The sequence below is a fragment of the Mytilus galloprovincialis genome, chromosome 3 (assembly GCF_965363235.1).
Source record: "Mytilus galloprovincialis chromosome 3, xbMytGall1.hap1.1, whole genome shotgun sequence".
NCBI lineage: Eukaryota > Metazoa > Mollusca > Bivalvia > Mytilida > Mytilidae > Mytilus > Mytilus galloprovincialis.
Window position 1 is genome coordinate 64,143,256 of NC_134840.1, and position 22,632 is coordinate 64,165,887.

Sequence of the window (22,632 nt, forward strand, 5' to 3'; positions counted from 1 at the left end):
GGTGGTGACTCAATTTTGTTTTCATATAACTGTCATTGAGAGCAATGAATTGTGGGATGTTAACACTGTGATCAAGTAATGAGCATAAGTGAAACATATATATTCCATCCATTAAAAATATTTAAAAAAACTTGTTTTTGTGATATTTATTGAGGTTATAATTTTATGATTGTCAAACTGAAAATATTTCTTATTATGCCATGTCTTAAAGAGATTTACTGGGATTTTTGTATTTTCTAAAGATCATGTTTTAAAATATGTCTACAGATGTTATCATTAGAGATGTTAGAATTTCCAACTCCTTTGATCAGGCCATTTTCTGAGGTCTTCCATATTCAAAGTACTCCTTTTTCCTAAGTTGAAGGCATCCGAAGTGTCCTAAGTGTGATAGATGTTGTAAAAGTGATGTTTTTAGATGATGATGATGATGACAATACATGGATTAAAAGTTTAAACGTAGCACTTGACTCTAGGTTCTATGTTAGTATCTGTCCCAAAAAAAGGACTGCATTGGCAAAAGATTGTTGACTTCTTCTTGCACAGAATTTTCAGACTTTTACAAAGACAATTATTCTTTTGATCAGTGAACAATTTAGGACTAGGTATTCAGATATCTATCAGATGTACATGCCATGTGCTTAATATTTTTTTTTTTTTTTTGAAGAACACCTATTATTCACAGTGATATGAAAGTTATCACATCGAGAAAGTAGTTATAAATGAACCATTAAAATTAGGTCAAAATTAGGTGAATTCTACCAGAGAAAATTTACCAATAACAATGGATCTCTAAATCAAATACAATTAATCTATATCTTTAGAAGAGAGTCAATGTACCATGAAAAAGTTCAGGTCCTTTGAACCCTGTAATAGAAGAATGTAAACCCTCTTAATGATTTCCAAGACAAAAAATGTTTATTACTATTACTTATTTTAAACATTTCTTACAATTTATTTTTCGGTCTTAATATAATGAATAGCCAGAGCAGCAGACATTTAACCAAAAGGCATCTGTATACCAGATACTGAATTTGTAGTTCATCTACCTTTAAAAAAGAAGCTTTATACAGAGTCCACACTGCCCCTGGATAAGCATATTTCATAGATCTTATCTGCAGACAAAGCAAAGTTACACATATTTTAAAAGTCAGCATTATTCAATAGATTTTTTCTGCCTCATTGATTTGCTATCAAAAGGGATGGTAACATTAATAGTTGACAAAGTTTTCAAAATTTATTAAGAAAAAATCAGCCACAGCAGACTTGGTAACAGGAGAATATTTTACACCACTTACTTTATAATATAGGTAGAAAGTTGAAAATACAACATTATCAAAAATAAAAACATTTTATCTGCAAAAAAATATCACTCGAGTAGCTCCTCTTTACCTTTTGGTTAAAAGTTGTTACCTATACAAAAATTTGTCATTATAAAATTTTACAATACCAAGCTCATTTTGGGGATATTTGGTATGAGTTTCTCAAAATCTTATACTACAATAATTTACATACAAATAATATAGTAATATAAAAAATTACCAAGACTTGTTCCAAAAATTGAACAAATTATCTCTCAATACTCTATATTTCTCACCTGGTTTCAAAGAGAACTTTATGTTACCCACTCTAATGTGACCTGCTTTATTTCAGAAGGTTTTGTTCTAAACAGAATTCTGTTTTAAATTTTAAATACCCCTCATTTGATCAGTTGTTTATCATTTTAAACACATTTTTTGGTATCAGAAACGAACTATATATCTAGACTTCAAACAAAACATTTTACTTCGTCCTCAGTCAATATGCTTCTCATATGTCGATATAACTATACAAAGGCTATAATTGTATAAAATGTCAGCTTCTATTTTAAGAGTTGCAGAAATACACTATTCTCACAATCTTCAGTGTTTTACAGCACATCAAAATTAGTGAACATTAAGTTTCATCACCAGACTTACCTTTGTCTTATAAACAATCAAAATAATATAAACATAACATAAACATAAACAAACATATTTATACACGCTATTTACAATTGTTTTGTCAATAAAACATGACTTATTCGATGATCATATTTCTTCAAAAGTTAAAAAAACCTCGCTCGAAAGCCATTCCAGTTATCACGGATCATTGCCCAATGTTGTCTATATGATATCAAGTCTGCTAATACAAGTGCACACACTTCGATTGTCAGAAAAACAATTCCTAACACACCAATCTGTTTCGACGACTTCCGTTCGTCGCCTTTGCTGACTTTTGTATTTAAAAATGATGACATTTTTTTAGGATCAACAGTCAAGTTCTTTTTCATTTCTGCTAACTCCGGTGCCATTTCTTCTTTCAATTCCTCCATAGATTTTTTCTCCCGAGTTTGGTTCTTAAATGCTTCCAATTTATCAAAGTAAACACAATCACAAAGGCAAACAGTTTCATCTGAAATATATTTGAAATTTGAAATATGTATTCCCGTAACAACATTTCAAGCCAGTGACATATAATACATGTGTCTGCTCAAGCGTAGTGTGGAGTTGTGAGACATCACTTGTGTGTTACCCTTCTGAAGCAGCTGATTCAGAAGTTTTTAAAGGAGTTTCGTGTTGCTTTAATCTAGTTTTCTTTGTGATGTTTTTTGGAACAGTTTGTCTTATTGTCTGGTTTTCTTTTTCTGTTGTGGCTGTACTTTATTTTTCAGTATTTTTTATTAATAGATATACTTTTCCCTCGATTCAAATCCGTTGTTTTCATATGAAAGCACAAGACGTCAGGAACATGTCGAACCAAAATTTTTAAACGATAACATGGCTAGAGTGAAGAAAACGAGCTTAATATATTTGTGAACTAATGACTCCCGTAACACCAGAGACATATTATATGTCTCTCCTACCACCAATACATGCTGTCTATGTTAATTCAAGCTCTGATTTACCAATGATCAACAATGGTCCTAAATACCGCACACGCCAAATGATGTAGTTTATGACCAGGTCTTCCAGATCACAGATAGTTGTTGTTTTATATTAATTTGACAACCTTACCATATTGAAATAATTACATTAGATGTATGTTTCATTATAATACTTTATTCTAATTGGCTAACTGCACATCACGTATTATTCCGTAAGCAGTTGCATTGCTCAATACAACTTTTCATTCATAATACGCGTGGTAAAACAATAAAGTGCACAGGTGAAAAAAATAAAATTCGTGTTTTCATGATCATAGCTAAAAAATGTAATTATAAGTATTGAATGCTTCTTTTTGTAACTTTATAGGGTAGTAAAAGCGTTGACCGTGCGCACATTTTTAGAATGAAGCGCTTCCGCGCTTCATACAAAATGTACTTCGGTCAACGCTTTTACACCCCAATAAATTTACAAAAAGAAGCATTCAATTCTCAAGTGTTGTTTAACTTCATACCGACAACTGTGTCTTATGTTTACCAATTATTGTCTACAAACCAGTTCGCTGCTGGTGGACTATTAGTCCCCTAGACAGGGTTTCATTATCTCAGTAGTCAATACTTCGGTACTGACAGGATAAATAACTAACGATTTGTCCGGTTATAAATTAAGAACACATAAAGATGTTTAGATGTCTATAATTCAGTGGCGGATCCAGAACTTTTCCTAAGGGGGGCCCGCTGACTGACCTAAGGGGGCCCTTTCCAGTCATGCTTCAGTGATTCCCTATATAATCAACCAAATTTTTCCCACGAAAGGGGGGGCCCGGGCCCCCCAGGCCCCCCCTGGATCCGCCTATGTGTCTATTCACTCAGGTTAAGTTTGCCTTAGATGGATTTGGGTTTTTTTAAAGTCTTGTTAAGCTATATTACTCTTCAACTGTTTCGGTTGTATTAAAATATTCGGCGGCTTTATGTGTACCTGATGTGGGTAAATGCAGAAAAAAAATTCAAACGCATGAAATTTATAAAGTGTTTGTTTTGATTTTTATACTGTTGTAAACAAACAACATAGAGCGTCATTTGTTGAACCAGATGTCCATAAACCCAAAACCTTTATCAATGAGACTGTTACACAACTGCTGTGTTTTACCGGATTTATAATAACATAAGCATAACGACGGGTGACACATGTGGAGCAGGGTCTGCTTACCCTCCCGGATCACCTGTCAGTGCCCAGTTTTAGTGGGGTTCACGTTGCTTCTATGTTGTGTCTTCTCTGCTATTATTTATCTGTTTGTCTTTTTCAGTTTTAGCCATGGCGCTGTCAATCTTTGAGGTTGACTCTTCCTCTGGTATCTTTTGTCCCTCTTTTACTTGAAAACAGGAAAGTCTTTTACAAACAACTAGTGAATTATATCATATCCGGACTATCGTTCAAACGAATAGGCATTACAAACTCTTGTCGTATTTCAACTCATACTAGGAAAAACCTTTATCAAACCACGCACGCCATCATACAGATCATACGCATGCTCCATTGTTTTTCAATATTGCTGTACTACTTGCATATATACTTACTGTAAACGCCCACTACGAAAAGATATTGTGCTGAATTCGTTTCGCCTGGAAGTCAAAAGGAACATCATGTTAATATGCTATATCAAACTTGACATTTTTTGTATAAAAACCTCCGTAACTGAGTCGTTTGGTCTACCAAATTACATATATTTCACTAGTGAAATCCCACAATTAGAATGAAAATTACACAATATTTGTCTGTTCGGGATTTTTTTTTTTTTTTTATCAATTTATGGTATTGCAATATCAAAAACAAGCATGTAAAGCTAACTATATTAAAAAGAAAAAAGAATAACAAAGGAGAAAAAACGACATTCTCATGAATCAATTGAACTTCTTAACTCGAGTCTAATGGACACACTTGACAGCATGCAGTCTAATACTTTTAGTAAACGGATCAATCTTTCTTTCAACAGTTTTCAAGTAATATACTAACCATTTTGCTGTATGTTGAACTGTTCCTTTTGTTTTCTAATCTCAATACTTATACCATGTTTATCATTTATTTCGATAGTGTGTTCTAATAATCTGGAAATATTATATGTATGCCATTTAATATATATGGTTTATTCAAAATCCATTGACCAATTCATAAAGTAACAAGAATGGGTCCATATTACACGGATGCCCACTCGCACTATCATTTTCTATGGTCACTGGACCGTGAAATTGGTGTTAACTCTGATTTGGCAATTAAATTATAAAAATCTTATGAGGGAACATGTGTACTAAGTTTCAAGTTGATTAGACTTCAACTTTATCACAAACTACTTTGACCAAAATATTTTATCTGAAGCGGGACAGACGGACGGACGCACAGACCGAAAAACATAATGCCTATAGATGGGGCATAAAAAACGGAATAAAGTACATGTTAAACCAATAACGTATACACAGGCACTTGTCTCAGAATTCCCCCTATATACCTAATATAACACAGTGTTGTATGAAGGTATATATATAGGGGAAACAAATTCTGAGACAAACGCCTGTGATTGTATAATATGATATCATCTATTTCCATCAAATTATATTGTTTTTGTTAAGGTGCGTTATTCAATTTGTTGTGTCTTGTTATCGATACCATCTAAAAATTCGCTGGTAGGACAGAAACTAAGTGGAATCCAATTGTGGTCTTATCGATCAGCAGTTGAAACTTTCGTTTCAATATCTAATACATTCGTAGAATACTATAGTATTTTCTTGTATAAAACGTGCTATATGGACAATAACATTACTCATATAATCCTGACTTTTTTCAGTTTGTTCTTTCGTCTTGTTGTTACGCTACCATCAATGTAAGATTGGGAAGGGTTTAGTTGGCCTGTAACCTAGAGGTTGTGGTTCCTTGTCGTCTTCTTTCATTACTTTTCGTGTATATAGTTTAAGCATAGATCAGACCGTTAGTTGTATTTTTTATTACACATGTTCTACTGCCAGGGCATGTTATGAACTTTTAAGATATGGTAATAGTTTTGCTCATAACTCGAGGTCGTACCGAGAGTCATAGAAAGTTGTCCCATTGGAAATCATACCACATCGCCTTTTTTATTTCTAATAAAAGACAAATGATGGACAATGATTCGGGCTCCTGGATTGCATAATTTTATAAATTCACATGTAACTGAATTACCGTACCTGCAACGGTATGTTGTTTTTGTAGATGTGTATTTAACTTTACATGCTACAGTATCCCATTTAGAAATATTTCCATCAAGTGAAGTTTGTGTTACATCTATAGAAATAGCTAGTATATTGTCATTTTCGTCACAGTTCGGATAGTATGATGCGCAGAAATACATATTAATCTGAAATTTGAATCAAACTGTTAGAATGTAATTTTAAATTTCAAGACAATTACTAGTATACATATCTTAAAAGTTTTTTTGTTTTATTTTATTTCTGCAATCATTTGGTTTTTCAATTTGTCCTTTTAAAGCCTGATATGTAATCCATAAGATGCCAACTCTGCAGACTAGTCTGAATAAGAACAAGAGTGGACACACAAATGTCTCGCCTGTCTTGTGTTTTTATTGAAAGTAAATGCTATCAGAGAAACATTATATATACTGTAAATAATGAGATAATGTTGCTGCTGCTGATGCCTTTATGAACGCTAACGCTGCTGATAGTCCTGCTGAAGACAACTATTATAGTGTCTTCAGACTACCAATTGTATGAATGAATGAATGAATGAATGAATGATCTTTATTCTCATAAACCAAATACATTGTTACAGAGAAGATATTACAATAATATATATTACATATATAAGATATAGCATGTGTGAAATACAAATAAATATGATAAATATTTACACAAATGAAAAATAAACATATAGTTGTATTAAACAGGAGGATAGACTTTCACAGAAATAGATTTAATAAATCTACAAAGTTTCTCAAGCTCAACAATATTTTGGGTTGAACATACTTGTTTGAATTTGATAACATTTATATTTTTATTACAATATTGTGGTAAGTATTTGCATCTTTCATCTTTGAAATAATTATATGACATAATGGTATTCATCACCAATGTCAGCTGAGGCGCAAAGGTGACAACAATCTTTCAGATCTTGGGATGTTGCGCCACCTTCCCGTCTCAATGGGCAAACGGTTGTTCCCACATCTAAATTTACATAAGGTTATTAATAAATTAAATGGTAGTACTGATAAATAGTGTTCAAATTTAAAAACATTTTTGTACAATCTATAACACAGCCCCTTGGGCGAATTGTTCATTTCTGTTGACCATTCTTGAATGAACTGATCTCTTAATCTGTGCTGAACACTCAATACAACCCAACGTTTCTCAAATAAGTTGTGACTTTGCCATATATTTGACAGTCCACAGTCATCAAATATTTTCTTTATATATAATATCCATTTACTATCATAACCATAGTTATTGAGATTTACATATAACAGCTTATATAATAAACATGATAGTTTGCTCTCTTTCCCTTCTTGTAAACGACACCAGACATTAATCATACGTGACTTGACGGTAACTGAAATCGGGTATCTTCCCAATTCCCCATAAACCATAAAATTGGGGGTTGAATTTTTTAACCTCAATATATGTTTGCAAAAACGCAAATGAACTCTCTCAAGAATATCTAAATTTTCAAATCCCCATATCTCACACCCATAAGTTAGTATAGGAACAATAGCCTTATCAAACATATCGAGTTGGCACTCGATCGACAAGTTACTTAATCTGGATTTTTTTATTACAGCATACATTGCTTTAATCGCCTGGTCACGTAGATATTTTCTGGTGGAAAGAAATGAGCCACTTCTAGAAAAAATAATACCAAGATATTTATAGCTACTGACTATCTTAATTTCATTTCCATCTATATTAAATAACAAGTTTTCTAGGTATTCTACCTTTTGAAAATATCATAATTTTCGTTTTATTTATATTTATTTTCAATTTCCATTGTATATTAGCTGTATAGAGATTGGCACTCGATCGACAAGTTACTTAATCTGGATTTTTTTATTACAGCATACATTGCTTTAATCGCCTGGTCACGTAGATATTTTCTGGTGGAAAGAAATGAGCCACTTCTAGAAAAAATAATACCAAGATATTTATAGCTACTGACTATCTTAATTTCATTTCCATCTATATTAAATAACAAGTTTTCTAGGTATTCTACCTTTTGAAAATATCATAATTTTCGTTTTATTTATATTTATTTTCAATTTCCATTGTATATTAGCTGTATAGAGATATACTAGATAACTGTGGTTAAGAGTGAAATGACTTAGTGATATACAATTATATTGATAATGGTAACTAAAGATGGAGGTGACATGATAGTGTAATTGTTAGACTTGAATATAAGACAAATATCTAAACACAAGCATTGGAAGTAAAGTGCTGAAAAGTAACATAGTTTGACATGTGATAAATTTATAAGTTATGAAAATGTTATGAATACTGAAATTGAAAGTTATTATTATCAACTTTTACTGGATAAAAGGAATTGTCTTGATACCAGATCCACCAGAAATGCTGCTACCTTTTTCTGGTCTGCGAAGGATATCTAATGAAAAAAAAAATCATTTATTAAAAATGTTTATAGACAAACATGTATTTTTCTACATGGATATTACAAACATTATAGTTTACAATACATATTATTATACAGAAGATACATCACAACATTAAAAGTACATTATACATAGTAATATAAATATAATCAGTTCATAGTGGAATTTCTGGCAGCTGACTCAGTAGAGTATCTTCTTCATCACTATCAGTGGTATCATCATCACCATCAACTTCATTATTGACCTAATAGGAATAATATAATTGGAAACAAACTGGTCATATGTAAAATCTGTAATGCAATAAATCTCTTGGAAATATTTTTTTGTATATAGATTTGATTAAGGAATGACTGTAATATTTTTTATGTCTTATAATTTAATTCTAAGTTCCATTTTAAGTAGGCTTAAATCATGAAAAAATGTTATGACATCATGGTCACATGTTGACAAAATTGTGTCTATGATATGATAAACAAAACTACGCCAGCCAATAAGAAGATGCATTACATCCAAAATTAAAGTATTTCAATATAATTGAGATACTGTAGTTATTTTACTTTTTTAAATATTTTGTTTTGATATGAATGATTGATTTTAATTGAACATTGATTTGAGAAATTAAGATAGAGAATATCATGCCTTTTCATCATTATCACTTTGTTCCAATTTGCTTGTGCCAGTGCTGTAACTAGTAGATGGGTTATCTTCAGGCAATATTTCTTTCTGTTTAAAATTTATAAATCTGAGATTATTGTAAAAAACAGTTTAAATCCAAACGTTAGTAATTTGCACATCTTTTATGTAAAAGTTAGTTTGGGTTTATTATAACATTATTGTAATAAGCATCAGAAGAATAACTATTTTTAATTTATTATAGCTTTTAAAATTGTAAAATGTGAACATGCCTTCTGAGGGGTAATCAAATTACCAGCTTCTAATGTTGTAGCATCCTGTGAATCCTGTTGTGAAAAAAATATCCATTTAAGCAATGAAAAATTGATATTAACTTTCTTGTATCATAAATCTTGAAGAGATATGTGTAAGGGTTAACACATTTGATAGATTTTGAATGTCTTATCTATTTGGACTACAAAATAAAATCTTAAATCTTGTGAGTGTATTTTCAAAAGAACAAGATAATAAATTGCTAATAATTGAAACATTACTTCACGGATTGAAAATGTTATTTTTATTTAAATATTAAGTTTTTTGGCTTTGTAATATTTTATGCATTCATATTGGTTTATATAACATATTGTTATTGATAAATGTAGTTACATATTGAATAATTGTTTCATCTAGTAAAATTATTAAGTTATTATTTTTAATTTGTGAAGACTTTCCTTAAATTGTGAAAAATTTTCAAATGCTGTTATGAAATCTTGAAGTTGGTCAATTTCCTTTGGCAAGAGTTCTGATTTGCTTTCAATTTCATTCAGAGATTCTTCCATTAAGGGTAAGTTCATATTTCTATGAGCTTCCTGCAAGTCTTTTGCTGATTTTTTTGAACCAGTTGCAAGGAACTATCAATATCTCCAATAATGAAGTTGGCAAATTAGGAGGAAAAAGACCTAATGGAAGCCTGCATTATCCTTGCAGATTTTGTAATATTTTTTTACACAATCTGCTGTTTTGTTTGGGTTTTGTTTGCGACTGACTTTCAGTTCATTAATATTCTTGCTGAGATTTATTGCATTTGATGTGACTTTTTCTAAGGCTTTGTTTATTTTCCCCATTGTTAACTGAAAAAAAAGATGATGTTTACAAAGGATTAATAATCATCTCTTTTTAATTTACATGATAAAAGTCAGGTTTTAAGGTTAAGTTCTACTTTCCTTGATTTTTTGATGAATTAATTTAGTTCAAAATATAATTTTTGAAAAAAAAACATCAATGATATGGATGAAGATGATGATATTGCATATGGTTTATCTTTTTACAACAATTTGGAAAGATTAATTGGGAATTGAAAGTGTACTATAAATGTAAAGTTTTCCTTAAAGGGAAGTGATGCATGTAAATTAAAAAGAGACAGTAAAAATTAATCATAATAATAAATAAACATTGATAGCTGTAAAATATGATTAACATAAAAAAATAAACAATATATTTCAGAGATATATAATATATATAGAATAGAACGTATATACAAGTCATCATGTAGTGCAGGTGGATTGCATTGCTAGTACTATCACATTTTATCCAATTCCAAATTGAACTATAAAATCATGATATGATACAAGGTAACAAAAATGTCAAATCAATAGCTAAACGTACAAAGCTTGATTTATATCTGTTGAAATAAGCAAATATCATTGGATTGTGTGTTATATCTGTATTTCACAAATTGCATTGCTATAAACTAGACCATTAGTTTTAGCATTTGAATTGTTTTATTCATATCATAAAAGGGCATTTTATAAATAGATTTTCCTCATGGTTGAAGGATGTACAGTGATCTAAGATTTTATATAGTCCCAAACAATATTTGATACTATATACGTTTGAAACATATTTTATAGCAATCTTGCAAGACTTATATATTTTTAAAGAGACACTGACAGACAGACAATCAAAAAAAAATTTGAATAATCTCCAAACTTGTAGACCAGAGGACAAAATATGATTCGGTAATACACAACCCTTTAAATGCATAATGAATTGGATATGACACATATAAATGGAACATGATGTACATATTTTTTTTTGCATATATCAGGAATTGGAGGCCTATTTATATACCGCGGGCACTCCACGTGATGTGTTAATTAAAGCTTTATTTCGAATGGTAGTTCATGTTTTATTTTGAGAAATAACTAGATTTAAAAAATGAACATAATTAGTTACATTATTGCTTAAAATATTACCTGTCTAATTAACATGTGATATCAGGATCGTCAACTGAGAATGATTCTTCATCAGAGGAGTGAAGATTTACAAAACATTCTTTGTATGTATCTTTCAGTAGATATTTAGTCCAAGATAAACTTGAATATTTTTCAGGGCGTATTCCATCTATATTCAAATTTGCATTTACTGAATACCTTGTTTTTTTTCCCTTTTTTCCTGCGTCTGAGAAAATATTGATTAAATGCTAAATTGTTTTTTAACAATCTTTGATTCAAAATTTTTATTTCTTGATTTAAATAATTGATTTGTTTTGTAGCAATTTTATCATCCCATATATACAAATTTGAATCAAATTTTCCATGATTTTTATTTAATTTTTTTAAATAAAATTGTAGGGCATTCCACAAATTTGATTTCTGCTTCATTTGGATATTTATTTACAATCCCTATTGCTGAGCTATTGCTCTATGATATTGTTCAATGATATCTACTACTGTAAAATTTGTTGATCGAATTTCTAGGTATTTTCCAATTTTTGAACTAATGTCACATGTTCCTGACCATATATACAAAATTATATGACTATGGCGTTTAATTGCCTTTTAAATACGTTCATCTATGATATCAACTTCTTTAGTCCTTGCAGATGATAAACATCACAGTTCTAATGGAAACTCATAATCTAAACAATTATTCCTCAATGTAAAATTCTTTAATTTCCTCTTTTGTCTCTGCAGATATATCTCCTATTACAATGTCTTTCATTTAACTATCACTTTATGGTTTTTGCACTCATTGTACAGTTTGATGATGTACATATCTACACTTTTGTTGTGGTAAAGCAGATGAGTGGCAAATGTAGGATACTCTGGAATATCAGATTTTATTACTCTTTTCTTTAAAAAATTCACATCTTCAACAGTTTAGTTTCCTTCTCTTATTCTGTTAAGTGTCTCTGCAAATAATTTATCATTTTTCTGTCTCATAATATCTGTCAGTTCATAAAACATGAATTTTTCTTTCCACACATTTTGTGATAAAATTTCAGTAGAAGTGCCAGAAGGTTGTTTAAAAACCCAGGAATCAATTACTGGCCTAAGTTTGAAAAGATCTCATATATAGTGATGATATTAATACCGCCAAATGGTTTTGAAACACCCATAATTTCTTGCATTCTCTGGTTGATAAAAAAAATTAATTTTAATCCACACATTGAAATCTCATCTATGATAATAAATTGAAGGTGTTCAAGTTGATGTCTAAATATATTTAAAAGTTCATGTTTTAATGGACGATACAGAAACCACTGGTTTGCTGGAACTCCAAATGCTTCATGCAACGTAACACCTCCTATCAAATACGCTGCTTTACCTGTTGGTGTTGCCAGAATAATGGACTTCTGATTTGGATTTTCTCCCTGTGTTGTATTGCTATTTTTTATAAGTGCTTGGTATATGCATTTTGTTAGTCTTGTTTTTCCTACTCCTGCTCCACCACTTTAGAACAGCATGAATTGTTTGTTATCAGATTTTGATATATTAAGCACATGATAAAAACAAATCTTGTTTCTTTTAAAGATGATCAAATGGCAAGAATATAGTCATCTTCGGTCATTTTGAAGTCTTGCAAAAATTCTTCATAAGTACAATCTAAGGACATTTGTTGTGCTAAATGTTTTTGAATAAGTTCATAGTGCTTTGTATGCATCTTCACTTCCTTAGGAGTCATATTTGATGGCAGTTTATCTAGAATGATAGTCTTTTTCATAGGTGGTAGTATGTATGTCTATGCCTATGCATTTGCAGTTTAACTAAGTCTTGTTGTCCATCCTGAACAGGCAAATTTCTATTTGTGGTGATATATTTAGATGTAAAGTCTTTAATATCTTTGTTTTCATTTATTTCCAAGAAGGGTGCATTCTCAATCCATAAAACTGAATGAACATGTGGTGAACCTCTTTGTTAGAATTCTATTCGATAAAAAAAAATCTTTTACTTTTCCAAGAGGCATTAAAGATGAGTTCAAAAATGAATGGAAAAATCAAAGTAGCGAGCAGTGGTGACTGGATCAGATCGCACCAATCTGCCATTAGTTTGCCAGGTCATGGTATTTATATCTTCATCTGAATACTGCACTCCATCAATTATTTTTCCAAGTGACTTTAATAGGGTTTCCATCTTGTTTGTGCTGATGACAGGGATATAAACCAAGTTGGTAAACCTAATTGTCTAACCATTGCAAATAAATCTTTTTTGGCAGATTCCCAGTATGGTGGTGGTCCTCGTAGTGTTCTAAATATTCTGTAACCATCATCTAACTTTACCAAAGTATCAACATTGCTTTCGTCTTTTAAATCTTTTGCTGTAATTTTCTTTCCTTTGGTTTTTACTCGTCGTAATGACAACCAAACCTTATCTTGAATTTGTTTCATTTGAATTTTTTTGGCTTTGAAAAAGATATTAGTAATATTTCGTGCTGCTCTTCGATCATTTTGGCGTAGTTCAGACTTGCATATTTCGCTATATTTCACCAACACTGAACGTTCTTTGTTTGATGGGTTTTTCACCACAAAATAAACCGGGAAATGAGAATTCTTCAATAACATCTCCAAAAGGGCTAACTGGTAAGTTACCTTCACTTGGTGCAAATGATAGTACATTTCTCTGACTATCTAAGTTTTCTGGGTATAACATTGTGTCATAGACCCCATCACATTCCTGCTGTTCTTCCATATCATCTTTATTAAAAAAATCATCATCATCATATTCACTCCATAGGTCATCTTCTTCTGTCATGTCTGTCTGTTGTTTGATTTCAGCATTTGTTTCATTCTGTTTGTTTTTTTATTTCAGGTGATTTAACGGGATGAGGATTATTTGTTTCTGGATTTTTTTTCAATAAATGTATCCCAATCTGTGATTTCTAAACTTTTCATATGTTCAGTAAGCCATTTCTCATCAAGTCCATCTGTGACGTACTGCTTAAATAAAGGCTTAGTCAGAAGATATTTTGTTGCATCTATACATTTTTGTGGTCTTATATTCTGAAATATTACATGTGATTTGTATCTCAATCTTCTTTTCAATTTTACTGGTATTGTCTGTGACTCTGGCAGTCTTCTTGGGAGCATTTTGACAGTTGACATATTATCAGCTGGAACATTGACTACATTTCCTTGAATACCAAACTGGCCTCCACTGGGAAGTCCACGCATTTGAAAAATTGTTGATACTGGTGCAACAAGCTTTTCTTCCAGAGAATTTAGCATCAAAACTTGTGGTTTTAATGGAAAATTTAGTTTATTATAAATTGTTAAATTTGGCAGTTTACCCTTCTTCAAAGATTTTAAACAATTGCGACAGACATACTCGAATCCATTGAAATACTATTTTTCTTTCGAACACACTGTGAAAATAAGGATTCTTTTACAGTTTGTAGTTTTCCAACTGGTTCAACAGATTCCTTAAACCACAGCTGGTCACAAGATGTACATCTGTAAATGCAAGCTGTTGAAACCTCATTTTGAAATGCATCAATCAATTGATGTGAATCTAAAGCTTTGTTAATACTACTATTGCGGTTCCTGTCAATGTCATGCTCAAAGGCTTTAAAGGTTGAGTCACTTCTTCTTTTATTATTGTAATCTTTTTTCAAATTTCAAAAAACTTGGATCAGTTCTTCTACTTTTATTATGTTTTTTTTTCAAATGCAACAAACTCTGCATCAGTCCTTCTCTTTTTGTTGTGCTCCTTCTCAAATGCAACAAATTCTGGATTTGACCTTCTCTTTTTGTTGTGCCCCTTCTCAAATGCAACAAATTCTGGATTTGACGTTCTCTTTTTGTTGTGCTCTTTAATTCTCAAATGCTACAAACTCTGGATTTGACCTTCTCTTTTTGTTGTGCTCTTTAATTCTCAAATGCAACAAACTCTGGATTTGACCTTCTCTTTTTGTTGTGCTTCTTCTCAAATGCAACAAACTCTGAATTTGACCTTCTCTTTTTGTTGTGCTCTTTCTGCTTTGCAACAAATTCTGGATTTGTCCATCTCTTTTTGTTGTGCTCCTTCTCAAATGCAACAAACTCTGGATCTGTCCTTCTTTTTTATTGTAGTCTACTTCAAAATGTTTAAATTTACTATCTAGTCTTCGATTTTGATGACTTATTCTTTCTTTTTCTGCATAATCTGTATTGGATCGTCTAATTTGCATGCATTTTCTCATATACTCATTTTTCCTTATTTTCTTTTCTCTAAATTTTTCAGATTCTTTTTTTTTTTTGGTTGTCTTTGTTCCCTTTTTTTCATCAAAAAGTCCACAAGCCAATGTTTTATGTACAGTTGAAGTTGACAAAACAATATCATAATGATTTCCATTTGTATGGTTTAGATAAATACCAGTTTCATCTGTTATAATATTTGGGTTTAGGTAGTTTGCATCAAATTTGTTCCACTTATATGAGTTATTGCCAGTGTTGACATAGGTGAAATATTCGTTCTTAATAAATTAGATGCCACAAAAATCTCAACTTTTGTTGCCCAACTTCCTTGAATATTTATTTGATTTTGCAGTACATAAGAAAAACATGTTTGACCATGTTGTAGAAGGGAATGAAGATTTGTCCCTAACTGATGGATATGATTAACTATTGCAGATCTTATTTTGATGTGATTTGTCTCAGTTCCTGTAATAGCATAAGAAATGGCTCTGTAAAAGCAGTTTCCATCACCTATAATTTTCTGTAAGTCTTTAGGATTTCCAATTATGTTTGGCGTAGTTAAATCATACAATGGATATGATGATTTCTCAAACCTTAACCCTAAATTTGTGCAAAGTTTCATTTGCAATGTCAAGTTTATAGGTTTAAATTGGAAGATTTCATGAATAACATCACTGCAACAAGATCTTGATTTGAACCCATGCTTCTTATGTTGTTTGTATGTGTTAAAGCTGAATTATGATATACATTTTTGGTTTTCTTTTCTTTTCCTTAATAGTTTATTTCCAAATTATCATGTTTGTTTTTCCTGTGAAAAGGTTTTGGTTCTAACTGCTTGGTGTTGTTTATAATTTGAGAAACACACTTTTTTTTGTTTGTTTGTATGCTGTTTGATGCAGTTGTAGTATTCTCTTTTATCTTTCTTTCTAATGTTACTTCATCTGTCCTATGCGTATTATTCTTTACTTTATTTGTCTTCTGAGTATTATTCTTTACTTCATTTGTCTTCTGAGTATTATTCTTTACTTCATTTGTCCTCTGAGTATTATTCTTTACTTCATTTGTCCTCTGAGTATTATTCTTTACTTCATTTGTCCTCTGAGTATTATTCTTTACTTCATTTGTCTTCTGAGTATTATTCTTTACTTCATTTGTCCTCTGAGTATTATTCTTTACTTCATTTGTCCTCTGAGTATTATTCTTTACTTCATTTGTCCTCTGAGTATTATTATTTACTTCATTTGTCTTCTGAGTATTATTCTTTACTTCATTTGTCCTCTGAGTATTATTCTTTACTTCATTTGTCCTCTGAGTATTATTCTTTACTTTATTTGTCTTCTGAGTATTATTCTTTACTTCATTTGTCCTCTGAGTATTATTCTTTACTTCATTTGTCCTCTGAGTATTATTCTTTACTTCATTTGTCCTCTGAGTATTATTCTTTACTTCATTTGTCTTCTGAGTATTATTCTTTACTTCATTTGTCCTCTGAGTATTATTCTTTACTTCATTTGTCCTCTGAGTATTATTCTTTACTTCATTTGTCTTCTGAGTATTATTCTTTACTTCATTTGTCCTCTGAGTATTATTCTTTACTTCATCTGTCTTCTGAGTATTATTCTGTACTTCATCTGACTTCGGAGTGTTATGCTTTACTTCATCTTTTGTTTCATTTTCTGTATTCAAGGTTTGTCTTGCATGTTGACAGATATGATTGGAACATTTTTGGTATGTTGAGAAAAGAATTGAACACATTTGGCAATATGAGCATTTATGAGATCTTAGTCTGTTCTCTGTCTCCTTTTTACAAAGTTGGCATTTCAGCATCTCCTTGTTTAATATCTGTTGTTTGCAATTATGTCTTTTCAATTTTTGTGCTGATGGGAAGATTTTCCTACATAGTTGGCATATATTACATGCATGGTTTTGAAGACCTTTTCTAGTCTTGTAAGATTTACTGCATTCATTGTATATATTCATATCTGTAAAGCACAATGTGTAAGGGATGACATCAAAAAATTAATGAAGGATAAAAAACTTAATTCATATAATTTGCTGCAAGTTTTGTTTAATTGACATCGATTATATATATATCCATACTGGTCAATCCATTTTTCTCAAATTAAGTTAAGAGGGGGGTAGGGGTGTCGGTGAACAAAAACTATATGAATTAAGTTTTTTATCCTTCATTGAACATTTGATGTCGTCCCTAAATGAGACGTGTGCAAATCGCAACAAAGAGTTGCTCACTATGTCATGCATATGATACTTACCTTTGTTTATCAGACATTAATTATGAAAAAGGTAATATGTAATTAACTTTGCATGGTCATGTGTATTGAAAGGTGCACTAGCTGTCAAATTCATGTTCACCGATTCTTATCTAATTCTCATATCTGATTTAAAACAGTGTCAAACATTTATTCAAACTATTAAAAGGCTAAAATATACAAATTAAAGGACACGGGTATGGAAATATGTAGTTTCGTTTCGTGTGTATTTTATCCCTTCTTGTAACTGATAAACTGGATAAACTTTAAATAATTAACATTGACCAATGAACTATGAAAATAAGGTCAAGGTTAGATGTCACCAGCCAGTACAATATATAAATCTTAATTCTTTCATACAACAATGATAGTTGACCTATTGCTTATAGTTTAAGGAAACAGACCAAAACACAAAAACTTAACACTGACCAATGAACCGTGAAAATTAGGTCACTGTCAAATAACACCTGAGCGACTGACATATAGATCATAAAATATTTCCATACACCAAATATAGTTGACCTTTTGCATATAGTATTAGAAAAAAAGACCAAAACTCAAAAACTTAACTTTGACCACTGAACCATGAAAATGAGGTCAAGGTCAGATGACACTGTCAGCTAGACATGTACACCTTACAATCATTTTATACACCAAATATAGTTGACCTATTGCATATAGTATTAGAAAAAAAGACCAAAACTCAAAAACTTAACTATAACCACTGAACCATGAAAATGAGGTCAAGGTCAGATGACACCTGCCAGTTGGACATGTACACCTTACGGTCCTTCCATACACCGAATATACAAGATCTATTGCTTATAGTATCTGAGATATGTACTTGACCACCAAAACTTAACCTGGTTCACTGATCCATGAAATGAGGTCGATGTCAAGTGAAAACTGTCTGAAGGTCATGAGGACCTTGCAAGGTACGCACATACCAAATATAGTTATCCTATTACTTATAGTAAGAGAGAATTTAACATTACAAAAAATCTTAACTTTTTTTTCAAGTAGTCACTGAACCATGAAAATGAGGTCAAGGATATTGGACATGTGACTGACGGAAACCTCGTAACATGAGGCATCCATATACAAAGTATGAAACATCCAGGTGTTCCACCTTCTAAAATATAAAGATTTTAAGAAGTTAGCTAACGCCGCTGCCGTAGCCGCCGCCGCATCACTATCCCTATGTCGAGCTTTCTGCGACAAAGTGGCAGGCTTGACAAAAAATGAAAATAAATATTTTAAAAGTTTTGCTCTCGATACTGTATTTTGGTCATAAATAATGTTTATTCCAAATTTCCTAAAACTTCATGAAGGTTTGACAAACGTTTTTACGTATAAAAACATTTATCCACAGACTGAAAAAAAAATCGTTGTCGTAGCCGCCGACGCTGGAATTTGGGATCGATATGCATCCGCTTTCAAGACATGTAAGACATGTAATATTGCATGTCACAGCCTCGACAAAAACCAATACATTCATCAATAAAACAAGTACGCACCTTATGTTGAAACTATTGTAATTTTGTCATTATAAAAAAAATATATACAATTTTAGTAAAACAGATTTTTAAGTCATGTTCGCTATTTATAATGAAGGAGTTTTCGATATAATTATAAATATCACACTGTACCTGAAGCAGAATATATCTGCTTTGTTATCACAAAACTATGTAATTGCTATTTCATTTTATCTAACCATTAAATATGATTTTTATCCCTTTTACTAACCATGTTCACTCAAATTGAGTTCATAGTAAGTTTTGATTATAACAATTGGAGAGGTTATTGGTGTTCTTTGTGAATATGATATAGATTATTCAGACAATACATGGTCATGTTTTATGAACATTTAAAACCCTTAGCTACGTCTCGGGCTTTATATATTTATAAAACAAAACCAAGTATTACCTAACCTATACATAATCACAGGCAAGGAGGGAACACCAAGTAATGATTACATTACAAACAAGAATTAATGCGTTTTTTACATCGGAATACTAGTATAACATATATGAAAAGAGCACACACGTTATGTACAACGCATTACTGTTGAGCTGCTGGCCAAATAGGAAGTCATTCTGTTCAGTAAAACTACAGAAACATGTGACGCAAATTTATATTCAAAGCTCGATTCAAAGCATGAAGAAGATACCTAACAAGTTTTAAAAGCGCACAAGTGAAACCCATCACTGTCAAGTTGCTGACCAAATATGTAGTAATAGAGAAAAGTGTGACGAATATATGTGTGGACGAACAGATGAAAAGGATAACTGTAATACAGATATGGAATTTTATACAAAAAGAATTACTAGTATCATTATTTCTGTATCTATACTGGGAATTTCCATTAAAAAAATGGTGTGTTAAACCAGCTTCGTCTCACTAAACTTCCCCTTTATATGACCGTATATAAGGGACTTTTGTGTTTTTCTAATAGATTTGGCGGCAAATCAACAACGTATGATTTCTCAGATGATTTAGATAAAATCCAAATGGTCAGTGCCAGTATGAATACACCTAGATTAGATAGGGAATGCATTTCTAACTATGTAACAGTACTAGTGGTGAATCGGGTAATTATACCTACAGTTAGAGGTTTCAATTCGTTCCAGTCATCAATTATTTCCCTCCTTCTATTATTGTCTGTGTCGTGTCCGTTAAAACCAAATCTGTTCCATAAACTGTGATACGATACATCAGAACTAGAATGCATTCGTAATAAATCTGCAAAAAATGAAGAAAAAAAAAATACATACTGTTAAAGAGAAAGAGTATTAGTTATGGATTCACAGAGGGCTAGGACGATTTCGGAAAGAAATATTGTGGCGTGGTATAAATGGAAAATGCCCATGACACTAGATAATCTTTCAATTCGTATAATGATGATTCTGTCAATTCGTATAACAGAACATAAACACTACCAATGCTTATTATTCAGATGACACTTGATTTGTATTACAGAATATGACTCTACTAGTTTATATAACAAAAGCTGACACTATCAATTCATATAGCAGATGATGACACTATCAATTCGTATTACAGAAGATGAAACTAGCAATTCATATAATAGAAGATGACACTATCAATTCTTTTAACAGAGGACGACCCTATAAATTCGTATAACAAATGGTGAATCGTTCAATTCGTTTAATGATGACATTGTCAATTCGTATAACAGAACATAAACACTACCAATGCGTATTTTTCAGATGACATAATAATTGGTATTTCTAAATATGACACTATTTCGTTTAACAAAAGAGGACACTATCAATTCATATAACAGAAGATGACACTATCAATTTGTTTACCAGAAGATGACACTATCAATTCGTATTACAGAAGATGAAACTAGCTATTCATATAACAGAAGATGACACTATATATATATCAATTCATAACAGATGATGACCCTATCAATTTATATAATAGACGATGACAGTCATGACAATATCAACTCGTATTACAGAAGATGACACTATCAATTCGTATTACAGAAGATGAAACTAGCAATTCATATTGCAGATGATGACACTATTAATTATTATTACAGAAGATGAAACTAGCAATTCATATTACAGATGATGACACTATTAATTATTATTACAGAAAATTACAATATTCCAGTATCAATAGGTATAACAAACAATGAAAAGATCAATTTGTATATATACAACAGAAGATATACTACCAATTCGTATAACAGAAGATGACACTACCAATAAATATTACAGATTATGACACTATCAATTTGTATTTCAGATCATGACACTATCAATTCGTAGTACAAAAGATGAAACTATCAATAATAGATGACAATTACTAGTATCAATTCAGTTTGTGAAAAAAATTTGAACTTGAATAAATCAAAGTTTCATTGAATTTTACAAAATATGAATCGATAATATTTCATAATCAAGATACAGCACTTTGAGCAAAGTTTTTAAAAAAATCCATTTTCCCCCCGCTTAATTTTCTCGACAAATGAACACTGTTGCCAATTTGTTGCAGGCAACATTACGCTTTATTAATGACAACGGCGACTTCATGCAAGACACATCTTTACGATTGTTTTGTATACCTAAAGGCTGAATTTTCTTTTTCTCTCTCATTTTGAAAATATTTCGAAAACAAGTTATCTGACCCTACAGGGATATGAAATATAATTAACACTTGCCTTCAGAAATCAATTCATAACTCTCCTCTGCTGTATCGTTTGAAGATGTTGTAGATGATTTTACTTTACCCACGAGAAAAAGCCATATAAGTAGGTACATGGCTCTCAAAAATATCCGTTAAACCATGCTTATTCGGACCCGTCACAGTAAATTTTTTAATCCTCTATTTAACAAGACTATCTTCGGTGTATTTCACCTGCATCGTGGATCACAAATTAATGTATAATGTAGATGGTTTTCATCAATAACGAACCCATGCGTTGAAAAATCTACTAAAGGGCCGTCGTTCAAATTATGAATTATTAAACATCAAACCATTTTTCTTTTTAGAATTTGAGATGTATATATACGAGCGTTATTTAATGTCCTTTTCGTTTAATCTCATCCTGTTTGATAAAACAAAACGTTTATGGATTCGACGTTCGATTTTTGTATCTATAGATACATGGAGTTTTGTTGATTTGTTACTGATAACGTTCTGATAACACATACTGAACAGGATTTAAAAAAAAGCATATTTAATAAACTTTTCAAAAACATTTGAACAGCATGT

At 31.2% G+C, this 22,632-nt stretch overlaps 1 protein-coding gene across 1 annotated transcript; it reads right to left on the minus strand.

Moving 5' to 3' along the window:
* Nucleotides 1-1,221: 1,221 nt before the first annotated feature.
* Nucleotides 1,222-22,422, minus strand: LOC143068624 (uncharacterized). The gene is made up of 6 exons (XM_076242830.1): nucleotides 22,079-22,422; nucleotides 20,486-20,622; nucleotides 6,116-6,285; nucleotides 4,914-5,005; nucleotides 4,478-4,522; nucleotides 1,222-2,430 (listed from the first exon to the last, which is right to left on the minus strand). Exons 1-6 carry the CDS (start codon nucleotides 22,176-22,178, stop codon nucleotides 2,084-2,086), a joined length of 891 nt encoding a protein of 296 aa, XP_076098945.1. The 5' UTR covers nucleotides 22,179-22,422; the 3' UTR covers nucleotides 1,222-2,083.
* Nucleotides 22,423-22,632: the final 210 nt, after the last annotated feature.